Here is a 16,467-nt window from a genome sequence, read left to right on the forward strand (position 1 = left end):
GAGTGATTATTCCCCATGACATGTGTTATCATTTGTGCACAGGCAGCTTTGTTTCTGATCTTTTCTTTCAATTTTACAATCCATCTTTAAAATCAGACACCTCACAGGACAGTATTAAATAAACAGCTTTTTCAGATCCACAAGGGCTTCCACATTTATAAGCTACCACAAAGTAAATACAAAAGTTTTTCGACTGAGATACATCAAGTTTGCTTTAAACTTTGTAGTATGTTTGTCCAAAATTGGAAATAGATTCATGCATAATAAAACATTAAATGATACTCATTAAAGTTTCAATTTTGACGGTATCATAATGTAAGTTCACAATCTGACAGAAAACCCAAGATCTATTACAAATTGAGTTGCAGAGCTTGGCAAATGGTATCACTGCAAATTAATTCAATAAAGTTGTACTAAAATTTCCAAAAGTTTTCAAGACAAATACAATGTATTCAATGCTCAAGCATTAGTGACAGGTAGGTCTACATACCTAGGAATGTAGAATAGTTCGTCTCACGGAAGAAATGTTGATACAGATACTGGTCAACAAAAACCATTGGCATCGGGGAAAGACGTCTCAAATACCTTACAGCACAAAACATGATGGGAGAGTCCTGCTTCTCCTTCAGGTCACTGGATCCTCCGAACGTAGTCTCTTCCTGGGATTATCCATGCCGCCATCTTGGTTTCCATGGTGATCTTTAAAGGCTCCTTGGTCTCTGTCTCCTGCTCCGCCTTCCGTTGAATCTCTGGGATGACTTGATATGCTGCGCACTCCAGCTTGCTGTATTACACAAAGTAAAATGTACAGGATTATCTCATGAGAGAGTCCAACAAACTTGATCTTTCAAGTTTTTAAACGGACAAGAATATAGACTTATTACAAAATACAAGAATATTTCTACTGAATATTATGGACTGACTTAACTCTGTCTACTGAATCTTAGCATGCCACGTGCCAAAATGTCTATGTTATTCAAAGAAATGAATAACAATAATAATAGGCATTTATATAGCGCCATCTATCTAGACAATTCTATTCCAGGGCACATAATTCTATTTCGAGGCGAATAAAGCAAATTAATTTGGTCATGAAATAAATATGAGGAATTACTTTCATGATGGCATTTTTGTTCCTTCATTGAGTTAAAGAATTAGGGTAACTTTGTGCACAAGGAGATGTGGTACTTTATAACTAACTCAAACCAAATTACTTAATAGTCAGTGTAAATATTAATCTTAGTTCCCTTTTCATAGAATGCTTTGTACCTTAATAGTTTGGTGATAATTTTGTATTACCACAATTTAAATGTTAGGCTTACTTGATTTAATACTGTGATTATATTATTATTTCAGCAAAAAGAGACCCTCCAGTAACACGAGAGCGGGGATCACTTACTGTTATTTGATAGGGTACTGTTGCTTCCTGTTTGGAGGGAGACTTGTACAAGTTGGCATATCTGTGATGGAAAAAGAGAAAGAAGCAAGAACATTAGACAAGTGATCGATGAATCAAAGTTTCCTGAAGTCAAGGTCAAGACTCGAGTTTTATTAATAACAATACAATATAATGTATCCTCACAGAATCAAACAAAAGTTACACCAAAATATTAAAGACTTTATGTTATTGCAAATTGGTAGAATATGTATACAAGCAGAAAAATGAGTGAAGAAAGATTTTTAAAAAGTTGAGCTCGTAGTTCCAACCGAGTGCATATTAAAGTGCGAGTTGTGTTCTATGTTCCGTTAATGTGATATCCAGATTTAAGTTTTTGTGAATTTCTCTACTTTCTGCTGGTCTAAACAAGTCATCTACTGCATGACAAGCAATTCAAAATTATTTCAAGCCAGTTTCTCTAGAAAGAAACTTTTTTTTTTTTAGAAGAAGAAGAAAAAAAGAAAAAAAAGAAAAAAAAAAAAAAAAAAAAAAAAAAAGAAAAAAAAAAGAAAAAAAAAAAAAAAAAAAAAAAAGAAAAAAAAGAAAAAAAAAAAAAAGAAAAAAAAGAAAAGAAAAAAAAAAGAAAAAAAAGAAAGAAAAAAAAAAAGAAAAAAAGAAAAGAAAAAAAAAAGAAAAAAAAAAGAAAAAAAAAAGAAAAAAAAGAAAAGAAAAAAAAAGAAAAAAAAAAAAATCAAATTTCATTTCAATTTGAATTTAATTCACAATACAATATACTATATAACTTCTTCTTCTTCTTATCGAGTCACTACACAAGTCCCGTCCAGTGGTCCACACAGGCTTTAGCACGGCAATTAACGGCTTCCAGGTCATCTTGGGTGCATGGCTCTGGCAGGAGTGGGCAGACTAGCAGGTGTTCCATTGTCTGTTCCTGGCCGCATTCACATGCCGTTTGTTCGTCTCCTAGACCCCACCTCTGCATTAGGACTCTGCATGGACCGTAGCCAGTTCTTAGGCGGTTGAGGCTAAGCCAGGTAGGCCAAGTCTCACGGGAGCCGGTTGCGAGGGATTCCTTCGGGCTGAGGGAGAGTTTATGTGGAGTGGTCTGAAGGTGGTTAGACCACAAAGTCATCCTTTGGTTGTGAGGGCTAGTATTAAGAGGCTCTACCGAGTGCAGAAAGCTGTGTCTGGATTTGAGCCGCTTGCCCACTGGCTGTTGTTCGAAGAGTGGGTGGAGTGGATTGTTTTCTTGTTTGTCCTTTTCTTTCTGGGACAAGACCAACCTTCTGACGTGTGGAGGGGCAATACCGCAGAGCAGGTAGATGTCTTCTACTTTAGTTGGCCTTAGGCATCCAGTGATCGCTCTGCAAGATGAATTTAGAGCTGGGTCAATCTTGGGTGCATGGGCCGACCTACTCCATACTGGTGATGCATACTCCGCAGCAGAGAAGCAAAGCGCGAGGGCTGTCGTCCGGATTGTTCTGGCATCAGTCCCCCCAGTTGGTGTTGGCTAGCTTCTTGAGGATGCTGTTGCGGGCTCCAACTTTTGCCTTTGTGTTGGCAATGTGGTTCTTGTAGGTAAGGGAGCGATCGAGTGTGACGCCTAAGTAGACTGGGTTGGGAGTGTGCTTCAGCCTTTTCCCATACCAGCTGATCCTTAGTTGATGGTTGGCATCCCTGTTCTTGAGGTGGAATGCGCTTATCTGAGTTTTATCAGGGTTAGCTCTCAGGTGGTTGGTCGCATAGTATGGGATGAGACCGGCCAGGGCATCACTGAGGGACTCCTCCAACTTCACAAAAGACTGGTTCTGGGTGGCGATGCAGAGATCATCGGCGTAGAGGAAGCTCCTGGTGTTTGGGTGGATCGGTTGGTCATTCGTGTACACGTTAAAGAGTAACGGTGCGAGCACACTTCCTTGTGGTAGGCCATTTTTCTGTCCGCGCCATCTGCTGTGATTCCCATTGAGAACCACAAAATATCGCCGATTGGACAGCAACGTCTGGATGAGTCCAGTCAGTCTCACGTCCTTTGTCAGCTCAAAGATCTTCCTAGCCATTAACATGAACTATTCATACAGGTATTTCCAGAAACTATCTCCAAATAGTGATAGTCTGTGAAATCAGGTTTATGTTTATTTGCTTTTTTGTTTTTTGTTTTTCTTTCCTACCTTTATGTCAAGGTAAAATTAAAATATAATATAAACTATATAATATAAACTATATAACTGAAATTATATTACAGAAATTGAAGATTTTGTGTTAATTGTATTACCTTTGTGCCTGTTTCCAGTATAATATGAGTCTGATGGTACAGGCATGGCCCCAGCTCTCTCCTAGAGCAGGGATGAGGTGAGACGTCCCCTCTCCTATCTTGGTGGTCATCTGATTGGTCAGTACAACCTGATCTCAGTAGATAAAAAGGGCGGAGGGGTCAGAATTGGTGGCCCTCTAAAGTGGATAGTGGTTTAGGTTTAAAAGTTAGGTAAGATTATTCTTTGAACAATCAAGGGTGATATTTTGAAAACTATTATATTTTTTCAGTATTAAAACAAATGTTAATTGTCAAAACAAATCAACTCTAGGACAAAACTAGCTGCGTACATGTGTACAGTTAAAAGATATATACGCAAGCACCATGAATAAGTGATTTTTATCCCCTATGCAAATCCACACAAAAATAAAAATAAAAATATTTAGCCCTAAACATAAAAGATAATTTTAAAGAATATGGCCCAACGTTTATATTTTAATTTTACCTTGACATAAAGGTAGGAAAGAAAAACAAAAACAAAAAAGCAAATAAACATAAACCTGATTTTCACAGACTATCACTATTTGGAGATAGTTTCTGGAAATACCTGTATGAATAGTTCATGTTAATGGCTAGAATATTTGGAAACGGTAAACTCAATGATACTAATTGCGTGAATAAGGAGTAAGACTCCTTTCAATGTTGCCATTGTCAGAGCAGAGAAGCCAGCTCAAGAAAGACTTACTGCCAGGTTGTATTGTGTAGCAATCCTGATAAAGTTCTGTGCTAGTCCATTGAGAAGTCTGGTACGAAGTGACATGTCATCAAAGTCATGTCTAAAGTGGAAGGCTATACTGTCCACAATGATCAGTTTTACCTGGAAAATAAACATTTAGTATGAAACTAAATTTAACATCTTTTTCAGGAGGAGAGATAGAACGGTCAGTGGCAGATTCAGGGGGGGGGGGGTTGGCACAACTACCCTGTATCCCCCCTTCATAACCAATTGCCATACCTTAGTTACACAAAGTAACGTTGTACATTTTATCAGAATTGTGCCCCCAATGTTATTACAAAATCCTGGATCCGTCATCAGAAATTGTTCATGCCATTTTGAATAGTCACTTTCTTAACTCATCATAAGTATTTGATTTTCAAAATCCTTTTGAGTTATTAAGGTACGTATTCATTTTGTAATGTTCAAGGGATGAATGTCCAGGCTGTTTGAATTCAAAGTTGATAAAAGTACATTTTTTTCAATTCATTTCCAAGAATCCATACTGTTACTGTTGAAATGATCCCAATGTGTGCAGCCCTCTGGGCAAAGCTTCCTTACTGCACACAAAAGAAATCTATATAGAATACTTTCTGGATTAGATTACAATCCTTCAGATGCTAACAAAAATAAATACACATCCTTTTCAGTGACTGATACATCATATCTTTAGCCAACTAATCTTGTAAGTCCTTACCTTGGGGTTTTTGGATAAGAATTCTGGCAAGAGATTGACAAGTGCAAGGAGCTCCACATGATTATGACAACGAAAGTAATGGATTCCAGACAAAATCTTCTCAGTTGTAAAGTCTTTCAATTCTGGCAGAGATAGAAAGAAGACAACAAAGCTAGGTTAAGGATGGTATAAGATGGTGAATATCTGAATTCATACTTGACAAAACAAAATTGAGTCAAAATATTGTACAGTGTTTTCTGCTACATCTAGTATCTATCTTAATGTTAGGAGGTCGTTGGTGGCGGGCTTTAGAACCGTGACCTTCACCCCGTTCCCACCCCGCTTATAGGTAAGCAAGGCTTAGTTTTTATGTGTGTTTAAATTGTTATATTTGATAATATTGTTACTATGTTTTGTTCATATCCTGGTTTAAACGAATTAGTATTATTATAAGGCTTAAAAATATGTTCAAAGAACATGATATTTGTTAACAGAAAGGTGTAATTTAAGGCGATATTGTTGTTACGTAATGCTCAGAGGGTGTGACTTCTCAATGTACAAGTAGATTACACGTAGAGGAAATGGATGCGTAGGCTATGCCTGTACGGGTACGTGTAGAATGCATTTGTGTGTACGGTCAATTGGGCCTTGGAGTGTGACTATTGTAGTCGGGAACTTGGGCGCTAATGACTATGTGTTAGGTTTTGGTGTAGAGAAACCTGATTAACGAAGAATTATGATCTTTTAAGTTTGATTAATTATGTTAGGAATTTGTATTTGATCCAGCTTATACACTTTGGGCATTTGCATTGTCTTAAATAAGTTAAAGTTATTGTTATTAACGATTCAAATGTTTTAGTGTAGTGAACACTGTTTACCTTTTGTTGTCATAATGCTGAAAGATGTGTCGTTGTTTATTCTTGTAATTGATAACTGTTTATCATTACTCGACCCCGTTCCCACCCCGCTTATAGCGGTGTGTCCTTTACAGAATAAAGAGCACCAACTCTACTCCTCAGGCTGCCATTGCCATCTGTATTGTCCGAGGTCTACCCCCACTCATTCCGGCTACCCGTCACAATCTACCACCCCCTTACATTAAGCTGGATGTACATGGACAAAATTAAATGTTTACATTTGATGTGTTACAGGCTAATTGATGAATTCCACACTTAGTTCATTAAACTTCTATTTGCTTTAAACAGAACTACGGTACATAATAAAGCTTAAGTTATGCCATTAGTCAGCATAATAGCATATGATTCACTTTTATTTTAAATCAGAAAAAGAGTGAGCATAATGTACAATCTTTTATGAATTTGATCATTTAGATGGATCTTTTTATGCTTAACTAATGAGATATCGTTCAAGTATGTTTCAAGCTTGTTTAAAAAGACTATGCATTCAGGAGTTCTCTTATTCTTTTTATTTTTCTTGTGTGCCTCGGAAAAGAATTGTCTAAATAGATGAAGCTATATAAATGCCTATTATTATTATTATTATTACATACTCAAAATGAAGGGGGAGGGAGGGGGGGGGGGGTGTACAAAACAAACACAAACATACCAATGTTTGTCTACAACATTTTTGAAGAGGAAAAACAGGGGGCATCGGGTGAGTAAGAATGTAGTCGTCCCCCCCCCCCCCCCCCCCCCCCCCCCGCTCCTCGATGCCACCTGCAAGCAACACACCAGTGTAACACACCAGGGGCCCGTTTTACAAAGCATTTTTTCAGTGACAAATCTACTGATAACCCATCAGAAGCAAGGATTTCAGTAGCTTAATAAAAAAAACTGTCATTTATCACTGATGACAAGTTTTGTGAAATGCCCTTCACACATACCTGCTTGATCTCCCATAGTGTGGCAGTGTTCTGTTGCAGCCTGAGCTATGCCCCATGCTCTCTGCGGTATGAAGCTGCCTTCTGTATCAATGTATACTGCTTCACCTTCGACCCCTCCAAGACTGGCCGGTATCTGGACATCCACACACAGCTGGATGCTAATGACATAAGGAATTAACACAAGTTTGACCACTTCTACCTTCTTTTATGTCTAAGCTTACTTAGTAAAATTAAAATGTAGAAAAATCAGAAAGGCAAGTCAGTAAAAGTTTAAGATATCTGAAGAAAAAAAATATCTATTCTGAAGTTGTGTAGATTCCTAAACAAATTGGTATTCTCTATGATTTCTTTGCAATCAATTCTTTTCAGGACTCCCCAATCCTCTCCCTCTCTCTCACATGGTGCAACCGTAAGCCTACTGTATAATTTTCTATTTGTTTATAATATGGAATAAAATCCCCCCCCCCCCAAAAAAAAAAAAAAAAAAAAAAAAAATAAATAAATAAATAAATAAATAAATAAAAAATAAATAAATAAATAAATAAAAAATAAAAAATAAAAAAAATTCTTATAGATTATCATGACCTTCAGACTCTTGGTTTTGAAATAATATAATATGGAGGTAGCTTACCATGTTTGTGTCTTGCCTACACCAGGAGCCCCACAGATCTCTGTAATCTTGCACATGGGTACACCGCCTCCTAGCATCTCATCCAGCTCCTCACAGAACGTGATGATCGGAGGAAGAGACTGCTCTTTCTGAAGCATCTCAAAAGCTGTAGCTGTTCTCTTTCCATCTCCTCCACCTGCAGGATTGGAGAGTTAAAGGAGGGGGGGGGGGGGGGGGGGTCATCAAATAATTAACAGTGTCCTCGATATGTTGGTGGTTTGATGGATGGATGCTGGATGGGTGTGTGGTTTGTAGGGTAGAAGGATGCAAGGATGGATGGATAGATGGGTAATCGACTAATGGGTATCTAGTTTAATAATAGAGGGGTATATGGATGGATGATATATAGGTGGATGGGTAGAAGAATGTATGAATGGCCGGATGAGTGGGTGGATGGGTAGAAGGATGTATGGGTGGATTGGAGAATAGATGGGTAAATGCCTAGATGGATGGATGGATAGATGACTGTCTAGAAGGATGGATTAGTAGATGATCGAATAGATCAATTGGTAGGTGGTTAAATTTGATAGATTAACATATGGGTAGATGCCTAGATGGATAGATGGGTAGATGGATGGGTCAATATGTAGGATAGATTAATAAACAAAAAGATGCAACGTACATTGCTAGATAGTTGGTATTAATCATTATGACTTTGAGGGTGATAGAATTAGAAATACCTGTAGATGAATGAAGTAATGAATAACTAAACCGTTGACTCGTTTGAACTTTAAGGTTGAATTTAAATGTAACAGATTGAAAACCGGATGGATCCTCTCATTTATTATACCTGACGTGCTTGTAACAGGGAGTTTGTTGGATGCGACATCTGAAGACCTTGTGCTTGGTGACGAGCCTTTTGGTGACCCTTTGTCTTCTAGGTGGGATTTCTCTAGCACCAGAGGATTACTTGCTCCTGACTTGAATGCTTTGATCAGCTCAAGGGCATCCTCTTTAGAAATATTTAACTCTGAAAATATTAAAGATTAAGAAGGGGTGATAGTAAATGATTACAGAAATTCAGATAATTGAGGTATTGAATTTCTAGGTGGTCTTGGGCTAGAGTACAAAATTATAATTTAGATTTAGACTAGATCTAGTTCTATCTATATATCATTAATTTCTGGAAAAGAAGACAAATAAAGTCTTTATTAGACCTAGAAACTATAGAAAGCTTGGAACGATTCAAATTGAGAGTCCATTTAATTAAATTCAAAATTATTAAGCTATTGACCCTATAACAATAAGTATAAATCCTATCGAGTATTGTTCCCAACTTCCCAGCACCAATAAATATTTTCTTTCAAATTCACTATTTTAAAAAGACACTGTGACTGTCACTGAAAGTGAAATGACTGAATATGACCGACACATTTTTAAATGAATATCTTCAATTTCGTTTATTTTCAAGTATATTGGCTTCGTCCATCAATATGAGCCACGCTTCATGATAACTGAATTTTACTTAATAAGCTGCGACTAGATAAATTTGTTAACACTGCACTCGGTCTCATGCAACATACATACTTGCAACAGATCACAACACAATTAACATTAAATGGGACTGAACACAAAAGTTTGATGAATGGGATGCTGCTTGCTTGCTCACCTTTGCTCAGTTCTGATGGCTTTAGCTCCAACACATCAGCAACAGAACTAAATCCAGCATTATTCAGCTTCGCCCTAAAAGATGGAGGAATAGGAAAGCTGTTTATGTCACGCTGCATCGTGAGGTAACTGGTAAGTATGTTATTTAATTCGAACAATTTATGAAATTGAAATCCCCGCGCAACTTTAATAGATGGGGCGCAAGTTTAGAGCGGACACGCTCGAGCGATCGACAGGCCGCTAGTCCAGCGGTGGGTGGACTCTTCCTCTCGCTGCTGGATTGTGTTGTTTTTACCAGGCCAGGCCAGGCCAGGCTCCAAGCTCCAGTCGACAATTTATTGGTTTATTTTCATATGCTTAGAAACTTTACGTTTTTAGAATTCTCAGTTACTCCTAGATCATATGAAGAACATCTCTGACTTTGTCTTGCATTTCAACTATCTCATTTAACCTTAAAAACAGCCTGGCTGCAATTAATATTGCTGAAAAATAGAAATTTAATGAAATTGAAAATATGCAGGGCCAGCTCCAGGGAGCACATAAAAGGTAAACAAGAGTCTCGATCTTCTTGTAATATTTGATTATATAACTATGATGAGTCAAACTTTAAGTTTAAGTTTCAGTTCGTTTAATACAATAACATTAACAATACAAATTTTCCTTCGACAATCCCAACATTTTCAAGCACTGATCGCACAAACACCCCAAGAAGGGTACAGGTACCTTTTTTCAGGTTCACAGGTTTCATTCACACATAGGTGCATTACCATCCTGGCTGTGTATTAAAAGCTGTGCTATTGATTCTCAACATTTCAAACACCACTGTACAAAACTCAACTAATTTCACTAAAAATCGGTACTTTGACGATTGATGACGCCTAAATAGCAGTAAAATACAGTTTTTTTTTCAAATTTCTGATGTTAGAAAGAATAATTTAAAAATTCAAATTGTGAGTCTACTGTCAAACTTGCCGATCAGCCGCATCGGCATGATTGGGAGCATTTGTGTGTTGTGAGTGTATTGACTATTCATGTATTCAAATGCTGCCTATTAACACGAAGTGCAGTGCTAGAGGTCAATACGCATGAGCATCGACTCTCTACACGTATGCTTTGCCGGAGTGGTTTCATTAGGGTCCATTTCAGAAAAGGTGCCATACGCCATTTGGCATTTAGGGTCTATTTCAGAGGTTGATGGTAAGATGAACATGGGTGGACGTAGCACGAGAGTGACTGATGCACATATTTGATAGCATTTTTACGTTCTATTTACCATCTAGATGCAGTTATAATGCATGGTCATGGAGTCCCACGACCTACATCATGCATCTTTGCAACAATTAGTATTAAAAACACCAGTGATTTAACATGCATAATGTCTTTTTGATAAATATAGGGTGACTTCATTCAAGTTCATTGCATCTTAAAAGTGAGAATCCAGCTCACTATCAACATGGCAGAGTTTGGAGCTCATCTTACCTCTGCGACCACCGACAACCGTCCATCTTATTTTGAGGTTCTTGCTCAAGAGAGCTTGATGGTGACTCTTAGACCTGCTCTATCATATTTCTTGAAGGTGAGATCTGTGTTATTTTTCCTCTAGCTCTACCCCTTCTCCTTAGCTTGCCCTCTCTTTCACCTCTCATTCTCTAGCCCTTACCTCAACATCATACCCCTCTTTCTCCCCTCATCTCTCTTAATATATATTTGACTATTCTGTTATCTCCACTATTTCTTTCTCCCCTCCCTTTGGTCTCTTACACCTCCCCCCCCCCCTCTCTCTCTCTCTCTCTCTCTCCTTTCTCTCTGTCACTCTCCCCTCTTCTCTCCTGTATCTCCTGTTTTCAAATCTCCTTTTTACCTCTCCTTTTCTTCCTTTTCTCTACCCCCATTTTTAGTCCCCTCTTTCTTTTTTCTCATATCCTGCAAACGTTACAAGGGATAATCTCGGTGTACTGTAAATGCCTATGAGGTATTTTACTTGGAGTAACATAACAGAATCTTTACAGTTTCAAAAGGCATGTAATCATATTATTTAATGCAATTCAAGTTTTACACTACACACACAGAACAGCAAATATTACAGATCCATGTCCAACTAAAATCTTGTTTCGCCGAATGTTTTGTAATGGTATATTTGGATGTGCATCATGCAAGTCTATTTTTACCTTTATCAGGTATTTGCAGAGAATCAACCTGCCCAGTTTGGAAGATTACACAGATGGTCAGATGAAGTATACTCCATCCTTGATCTCATACTGCAGCATCACTTTCTCACCAAGACTAGTATGTCCATTTGCTTTTAGGATATGACTATAACCAAAATGTACTTAAAATAGTGTGAATTTTTTTTCTTGTGTGAAATCTACTCTTATACGCCTGTATATATAACAAAAAAAACGTTTTTTTAATGTAAAATGTGTAATAAATGAACTTCAAACTTCACTTCATATAATTATATAATTTTCAATCCAATGTGTATGATTTGAAGCATATTATTATTACCAGATTGAAACTTTATGTTATTTTAAATGAAAGCTTGTGATACAAGTTATTTTCAATATTTTGAAGGCCAGTTACAAAATTATTTTTTGAATTGATAAAGATAATTGAGTTAGTTAAGTATCAATGGGAGAACTCTCCCGCTCACTCTCTATGTCTATCTTTCTCTTCATATAGGTGCATCATTTGCAGAGAATTTTTACAGCCTAAAAAGAGTAGCCATCAACAGTTCTACCTCCGCAGCCCCTTCAATCTCAGAAGGTCTTCCCAAGAGAGAGCACTGGATGTCATTAGCATTACTTGTGAGTGGAGTAAAATATACTTAATGTTATGTCTATACAATTGTGTATTTTCCATGAAGTAAATGATAGTATCACTATCATACCATGATGGAACTGAATAATTGGAAGAGAATAATTTTTTTGAACAAAGTGATATTTAAGAAAGCTTTGCCTCCTTAAATTTGTACTGGTTACTTTTTTGGTCCATTCTTAAAACAGAATCGGATCTGCAAATATGCTAAATCAACATGTATGGCTATTATGATAATGTGCACCAAAATGAATACCAGATTGTATTCATATCATTCATGTAGATGTTGCCAATTGAAAGATTTTAATGTTATATAATTTCCTTTAGAAAATCTTTTCTTTTGAGAAGTGCAACATGTTTCCTGGTTGATTTTAGGGAATTTTGCTCTTACCAAATGGTTATATGTACCAATTGTTATTTGTTAAATTAGGGCCTATATTAGCATTATAGATCAAAAGAAAATGCCAACAATTCTGCAAAAGTGTGACACTGCTCAATGTGGGCTTGAGGGCTTATATTTGAGTGCTTTAGAAGCTTTGGATGATATTTTGTGTAGTTTTAAATTACAGATGCATTGTTTTCCTTCTTGTTTTACTAGGTTGTTGTTCCATATATCAAGCTAAAACTAGATGCCAAATTTCAGAAGTGGACTGATGAATCCTTGGATTTAAATGATAGAGGGAGGCAAACTATGAAGAAATACAAGAAAATCTTTCTTGCTCTGTACCCCTACCTGCATTTGTCTTGGGAAGTAAGTGCTGTTTTTTATGTTTATAGTTTGAAAAATATTTCAATGTCTTTGTGCAATGCATTAATTCTTATAGAGGAAAATATGTTTTATAGAAGATACACTTTTGTTGCATTTGAATTTATCATACTATTTCATTGTAAAGCAGAGCAGATAGGTAATACAATGTAAAAAAAAAAAAAAATACAAAAATCTTTTGCCTAACAAGAATAGAATGTAATGCCTTCAGTTGTCTTAGATAGTTCCTAGCCTCAAATAAAGACAAACTAAACATTTGTGGTTGAATACAATTTTCTATCCCAAAGTTGTTGGGGAAAGGCATTTTCATTAGACATTGGCAAATAAATCTAATTTGATGTGTTTAAAGTCTTGGTACCTAAATATCTGTCTGTCTACTCAATTCAACCATTGATGTAGCCCTCGTTGTATATCTCTCTGTAATATGCTAAATGTTTATATTATCCTGTGCATGTGTTTACAAATAAATGCTTGCTCTCTATCTCACTTTTCTCACACAGTCCTCAGTACTGGTCTATCAGCTAAGATACCTCTTTAAGCAGTCACCAGTTCATTCTCCATTCCTCAAACTAGCAGGTAAGTTTCAAAGTTAACTCCCAGTATTTCTATTGGTCCTATGGCCAATGAACACCCATTCCCCGTTGCTGATAACCTCGGTGCTTTTTTTTTTTCAGGGGAGGGGGGGGGGGCGTTATTTGTTGATTGGGGGAGAAGGGGCTTTGCCCTTGGGAATAGTTATTTGAGGGGGATGTTATGGTGAATTCCAGGGAACAGTTGTTCTATAATAGTGTCCTTTTCTGCTGTTTTACCCCCATGAAAATGTATGCTCAAAATGATGTTGCATTCAAAGTCTCACATCCCTTCCTCCTTTTTCCAAAGAAAAAAAAAACATAAATGGCCTGTTTCATATGGTTTCTTTCTTTGTTGCCCGTTCATTCTCAGGTGTGCAATTACAGTACTTATCAAAGGAAGACATGCTATTAGGGTTATCCAGTGATGCTATCCTATCTGCAGATTCAAGGTAATTATGCTCCTATAAAAAAACTACATGTAATTTACATCTTTGCATCAATAGAACATTGAAATAGGATTCCAACAATGCATTAAATGAATTGTAAGCCCTCTTCTGAAGTCAGAGAAATGCCTTTCATCTAAACAAGTTAATTAGTTTACCCATGTCCCATAGATGTTGGTAGACAATTTAGAATGGAGAGTTGCAGGCAAGTTTTCAGATATTTACTTACTAGTGACAAAAATTGTGAACAAGGGGACATAAAAGAAGATATTCTAAAATTGGTATTTTCAGCAAATCTTCAAATGGGTTACTTTCTTCATTCCCTTACCTCTTCAACCTCATTTCAGCAATGTCTCATAGTCAAATGAAAACATCATGTCCATAATGGAAATGAAATGGTCAACCCCATAGCATTGGGAAAATGGACTTTAAAGGGTGATGATGATGATTATTATTTCTGGAATGGATATTTCTTATAAAATTTTATTCTTATCTCTTGTTATGTTATTGTATTCCAGCTTGAAAGCAAGATTACTGTACTACCTGAAGAGACTGGTAGGAGCGGTTGCCATCGCTATCTCAAACGGTCTGTCTGTGGGTGTCTTCTTCCTTCAATTCCTGGAGTGGTGGTACATGAGTGAGGATCACCAGTCTGCGTTGGCTGCCACTTCTTTGCCAATCCCTGAACCGCCTAAGGTGAAGTATTATCATGGAAAAAGTGATCGATTTGAGATATGAATAACCAGTGTCAACTCTGTGGGGCCCACAACTGGCCCATGCCCTCCCTTTTGAAACTCATTTGCATATCTGTAGTACACAACAACAGAAATATGCCCCTCTCCCCCTCCTTTGACAAAACCCTGGATTTGCTCCTGCAATATTTAACAGTGATCTGATGTCAAATCAGTCTGAAATTTGTATAGGTAGCAGGGTACTTATTAAATAGCCACCAAGCTATGTATTTTTCCTGATTTAGTTATTAATTATGACACTTATCCTGCATGAAAGCCAGTTTGGCTATCCGACCGACCTGGCTATCCAACTGACCTGGCTATCCAACTGACCTGGCTATCCAACTGACCTGGCTATCTGACTAACCTGGCTATCTGACTGACCTGGCTATCCAACTGACCTGGCTATCTGACTAACCTGCCTATGTGACAGGCTATATGATTCATAATGATCACTTCAGAACATCGGACTAAACAGTTCCTTTTATGTTTTGTTGTTGTACAGGAGCGTGAGCCAGAATACTGCCAGATTCTTCTACCAAGGGACGTCACGCTTTGCCCACTCTGCCAAAAGAAGCGAACTAATGATACTACTCTCTTAACATCAGGGTAAATATTCTAAATAATGATACATTTCACTCTCCTTTCTTTTGTCAGTATTAAATTTCACATTTTTCAATTTGATGTTTATTTCTAATGTTTATTTTTAAAGAAATTATATTTATTCATTTATTTATATATCTTCCATATTTACAAAAATGATGAACATCTGATTATTTTGGTCCGGTAAGAGATTTCTAAACATGTATTCCTCATACTAAAAATCAATTCAGATACTAATTACATGGTGACACAAGTTATGATAAGTTATGATAAGCATTATCATTTATCACATAAATATATTCATTAGTCAAAAGCCAGGGATGTGACAAATGTGATTTCTTCATTTAGCATTTGGAACAAGTACAGAACTAATAACTAATATCATTTATTTCTTATTTTTTTTAATGGCAGCTATGTGTTCTGCTACCCTTGTATCTACCCCTACATCAAGAAGAACCAGCGCTGCCCGGTGACCCGCTATCCTTCGGAACTCTCTCATCTTATCAAACTCTACCCTCCAGATAGCTGAGGCGGGTCTCTCTGTCATCTATAGAGTACCGAAGCTGTGACATCATAAAAATCTGTTTTAGAATTTCTCAATTTGTTTTTCATTTTCCAAAAGAGCATCAAAAAGAAAGTCCAAATGTCGAAAGTCAATTGAATATGCTAAATATTGGCTGAGATATGACCATCTGATTCTGAATAAAAAGATTTCCTATAGGAGCTCAGTGTTATTTTGCTTTGGCTCGTAATGTTATGAACCAGAGCAAAATAACACTGAGTTTGTATATAAATTTATTTATTCAGATGGTCATATCTCAGTCAATACTTAACACATTCAATTGGCTTTCGAAATTTGGACTTTATTTTTGATGCTCTTTCAGAAAATTAAGAATTTTTAAAAGAAATTCTGAACATAGATTTTTGATGACGTCACACTTCACCACTATGCAAGACTTAACTGGCAAGACGGCTAATTACAATGATTCTAAAATTGAAAGAAATGTAATGAAATGTATGATATTTGTATTCATGTGCAATCTGTTATGTTACAAATTTGAGATCAAATGTTTGTAAATGAAATTTAGTACTCTATTTTTATATTGCTTTGAAAAACTAGTTACCATTGTTTCATGCATGAGCAAATCCATTTATTGATACATGGACTCTAGGAATAAGAACAATTATTTAGACAATGCATAGAAATCGGCAGTGAAATACATATCTATCAACTTGAACCCCTGCACACTATTCGGTCCAAGTGTGAAAAGATTTTCCAATGAATTGGCACAAAAATTAATGTGATTTTGGTTCTGAAT

General features: G+C 36.7%; 2 protein-coding genes across 3 annotated transcripts; one reads left to right on the forward strand and one right to left on the reverse strand.

Annotated features, from left to right (window-relative positions):
• Nucleotides 1–500: 500 nt before the first annotated feature.
• Nucleotides 501–9,434, reverse strand: LOC583093 (DNA repair protein RAD51 homolog 3). The gene is made up of 9 exons (XM_030991563.1): nt 9,221–9,434; nt 8,402–8,581; nt 7,573–7,747; nt 6,942–7,099; nt 5,120–5,241; nt 4,393–4,524; nt 3,669–3,796; nt 1,400–1,460; nt 501–784 (listed from the first exon to the last, which is right to left on the reverse strand). The coding sequence occupies exons 1-9, from the start codon at nt 9,336–9,338 to the stop codon at nt 626–628; spliced, it is 1,233 nt and encodes a 410-aa protein (XP_030847423.1). The 5' UTR covers nt 9,339–9,434; the 3' UTR covers nt 501–625.
• LOC583111 (peroxisome assembly protein 12) lies at nt 9,239–15,814 on the forward strand. 2 transcript variants are annotated; one of them, XM_783037.5, is made up of 10 exons: nt 9,239–9,351; nt 10,616–10,795; nt 11,397–11,505; nt 11,899–12,023; nt 12,632–12,784; nt 13,300–13,375; nt 13,742–13,820; nt 14,333–14,510; nt 15,051–15,154; nt 15,560–15,814. In XM_783037.5, exons 2-10 carry the CDS (start codon nt 10,673–10,675, stop codon nt 15,675–15,677), a joined length of 1,065 nt encoding a protein of 354 aa, XP_788130.2. In that variant the 5' UTR covers nt 9,239–9,351; nt 10,616–10,672; the 3' UTR covers nt 15,678–15,814. The 2 variants fall into 2 exon arrangements, with proteins under 2 accessions (XP_788130.2, XP_011674970.1); XM_011676668.2 differs by having other exon boundaries at nt 9,252–9,344.
• Nucleotides 15,815–16,467: the final 653 nt, after the last annotated feature.

Source organism: Strongylocentrotus purpuratus, unplaced genomic scaffold (assembly GCF_000002235.5).
Source record: "Strongylocentrotus purpuratus isolate Spur 01 unplaced genomic scaffold, Spur_5.0 spur5_scaffold_2, whole genome shotgun sequence".
Lineage (NCBI taxonomy): Eukaryota > Metazoa > Echinodermata > Echinoidea > Camarodonta > Strongylocentrotidae > Strongylocentrotus > Strongylocentrotus purpuratus.

What these genes read in the sequence shown, in the direction of transcription:
- LOC583093 (XM_030991563.1), bottom strand. Translation starts at nt 9,338, where the DNA reads ATGCAGCGTGACATAAACAGCTTTCCTATTCCTCCATCTTTTAGGGCG. An exon ending in GTAGGCAAGACACAAACATG is followed by an intron (nt 7,100 to 7,572) that starts GTAAGCTACCTC and finishes TTATGTCATTAG; the next exon opens with CATCCAGCTGTGTGTGGATG. An exon ending in CAGTACCCTATCAAATAACA is followed by an intron (nt 785 to 1,399) that starts GTAAGTGATCCC and finishes TGTGTAATACAG; the next exon opens with CAAGCTGGAGTGCGCAGCAT.
- LOC583111 (XM_783037.5), top strand. Translation starts at nt 10,673, where the DNA reads ATGGCAGAGTTTGGAGCTCATCTTACCTCTGCGACCACCGACAACCGT. An exon ending in CAATCCCTGAACCGCCTAAG is followed by an intron (nt 14,511 to 15,050) that starts GTGAAGTATTAT and finishes GTTGTTGTACAG; the next exon opens with GAGCGTGAGCCAGAATACTG. An exon ending in ACTACTCTCTTAACATCAGG is followed by an intron (nt 15,155 to 15,559) that starts GTAAATATTCTA and finishes TTTTAATGGCAG; the next exon opens with CTATGTGTTCTGCTACCCTT.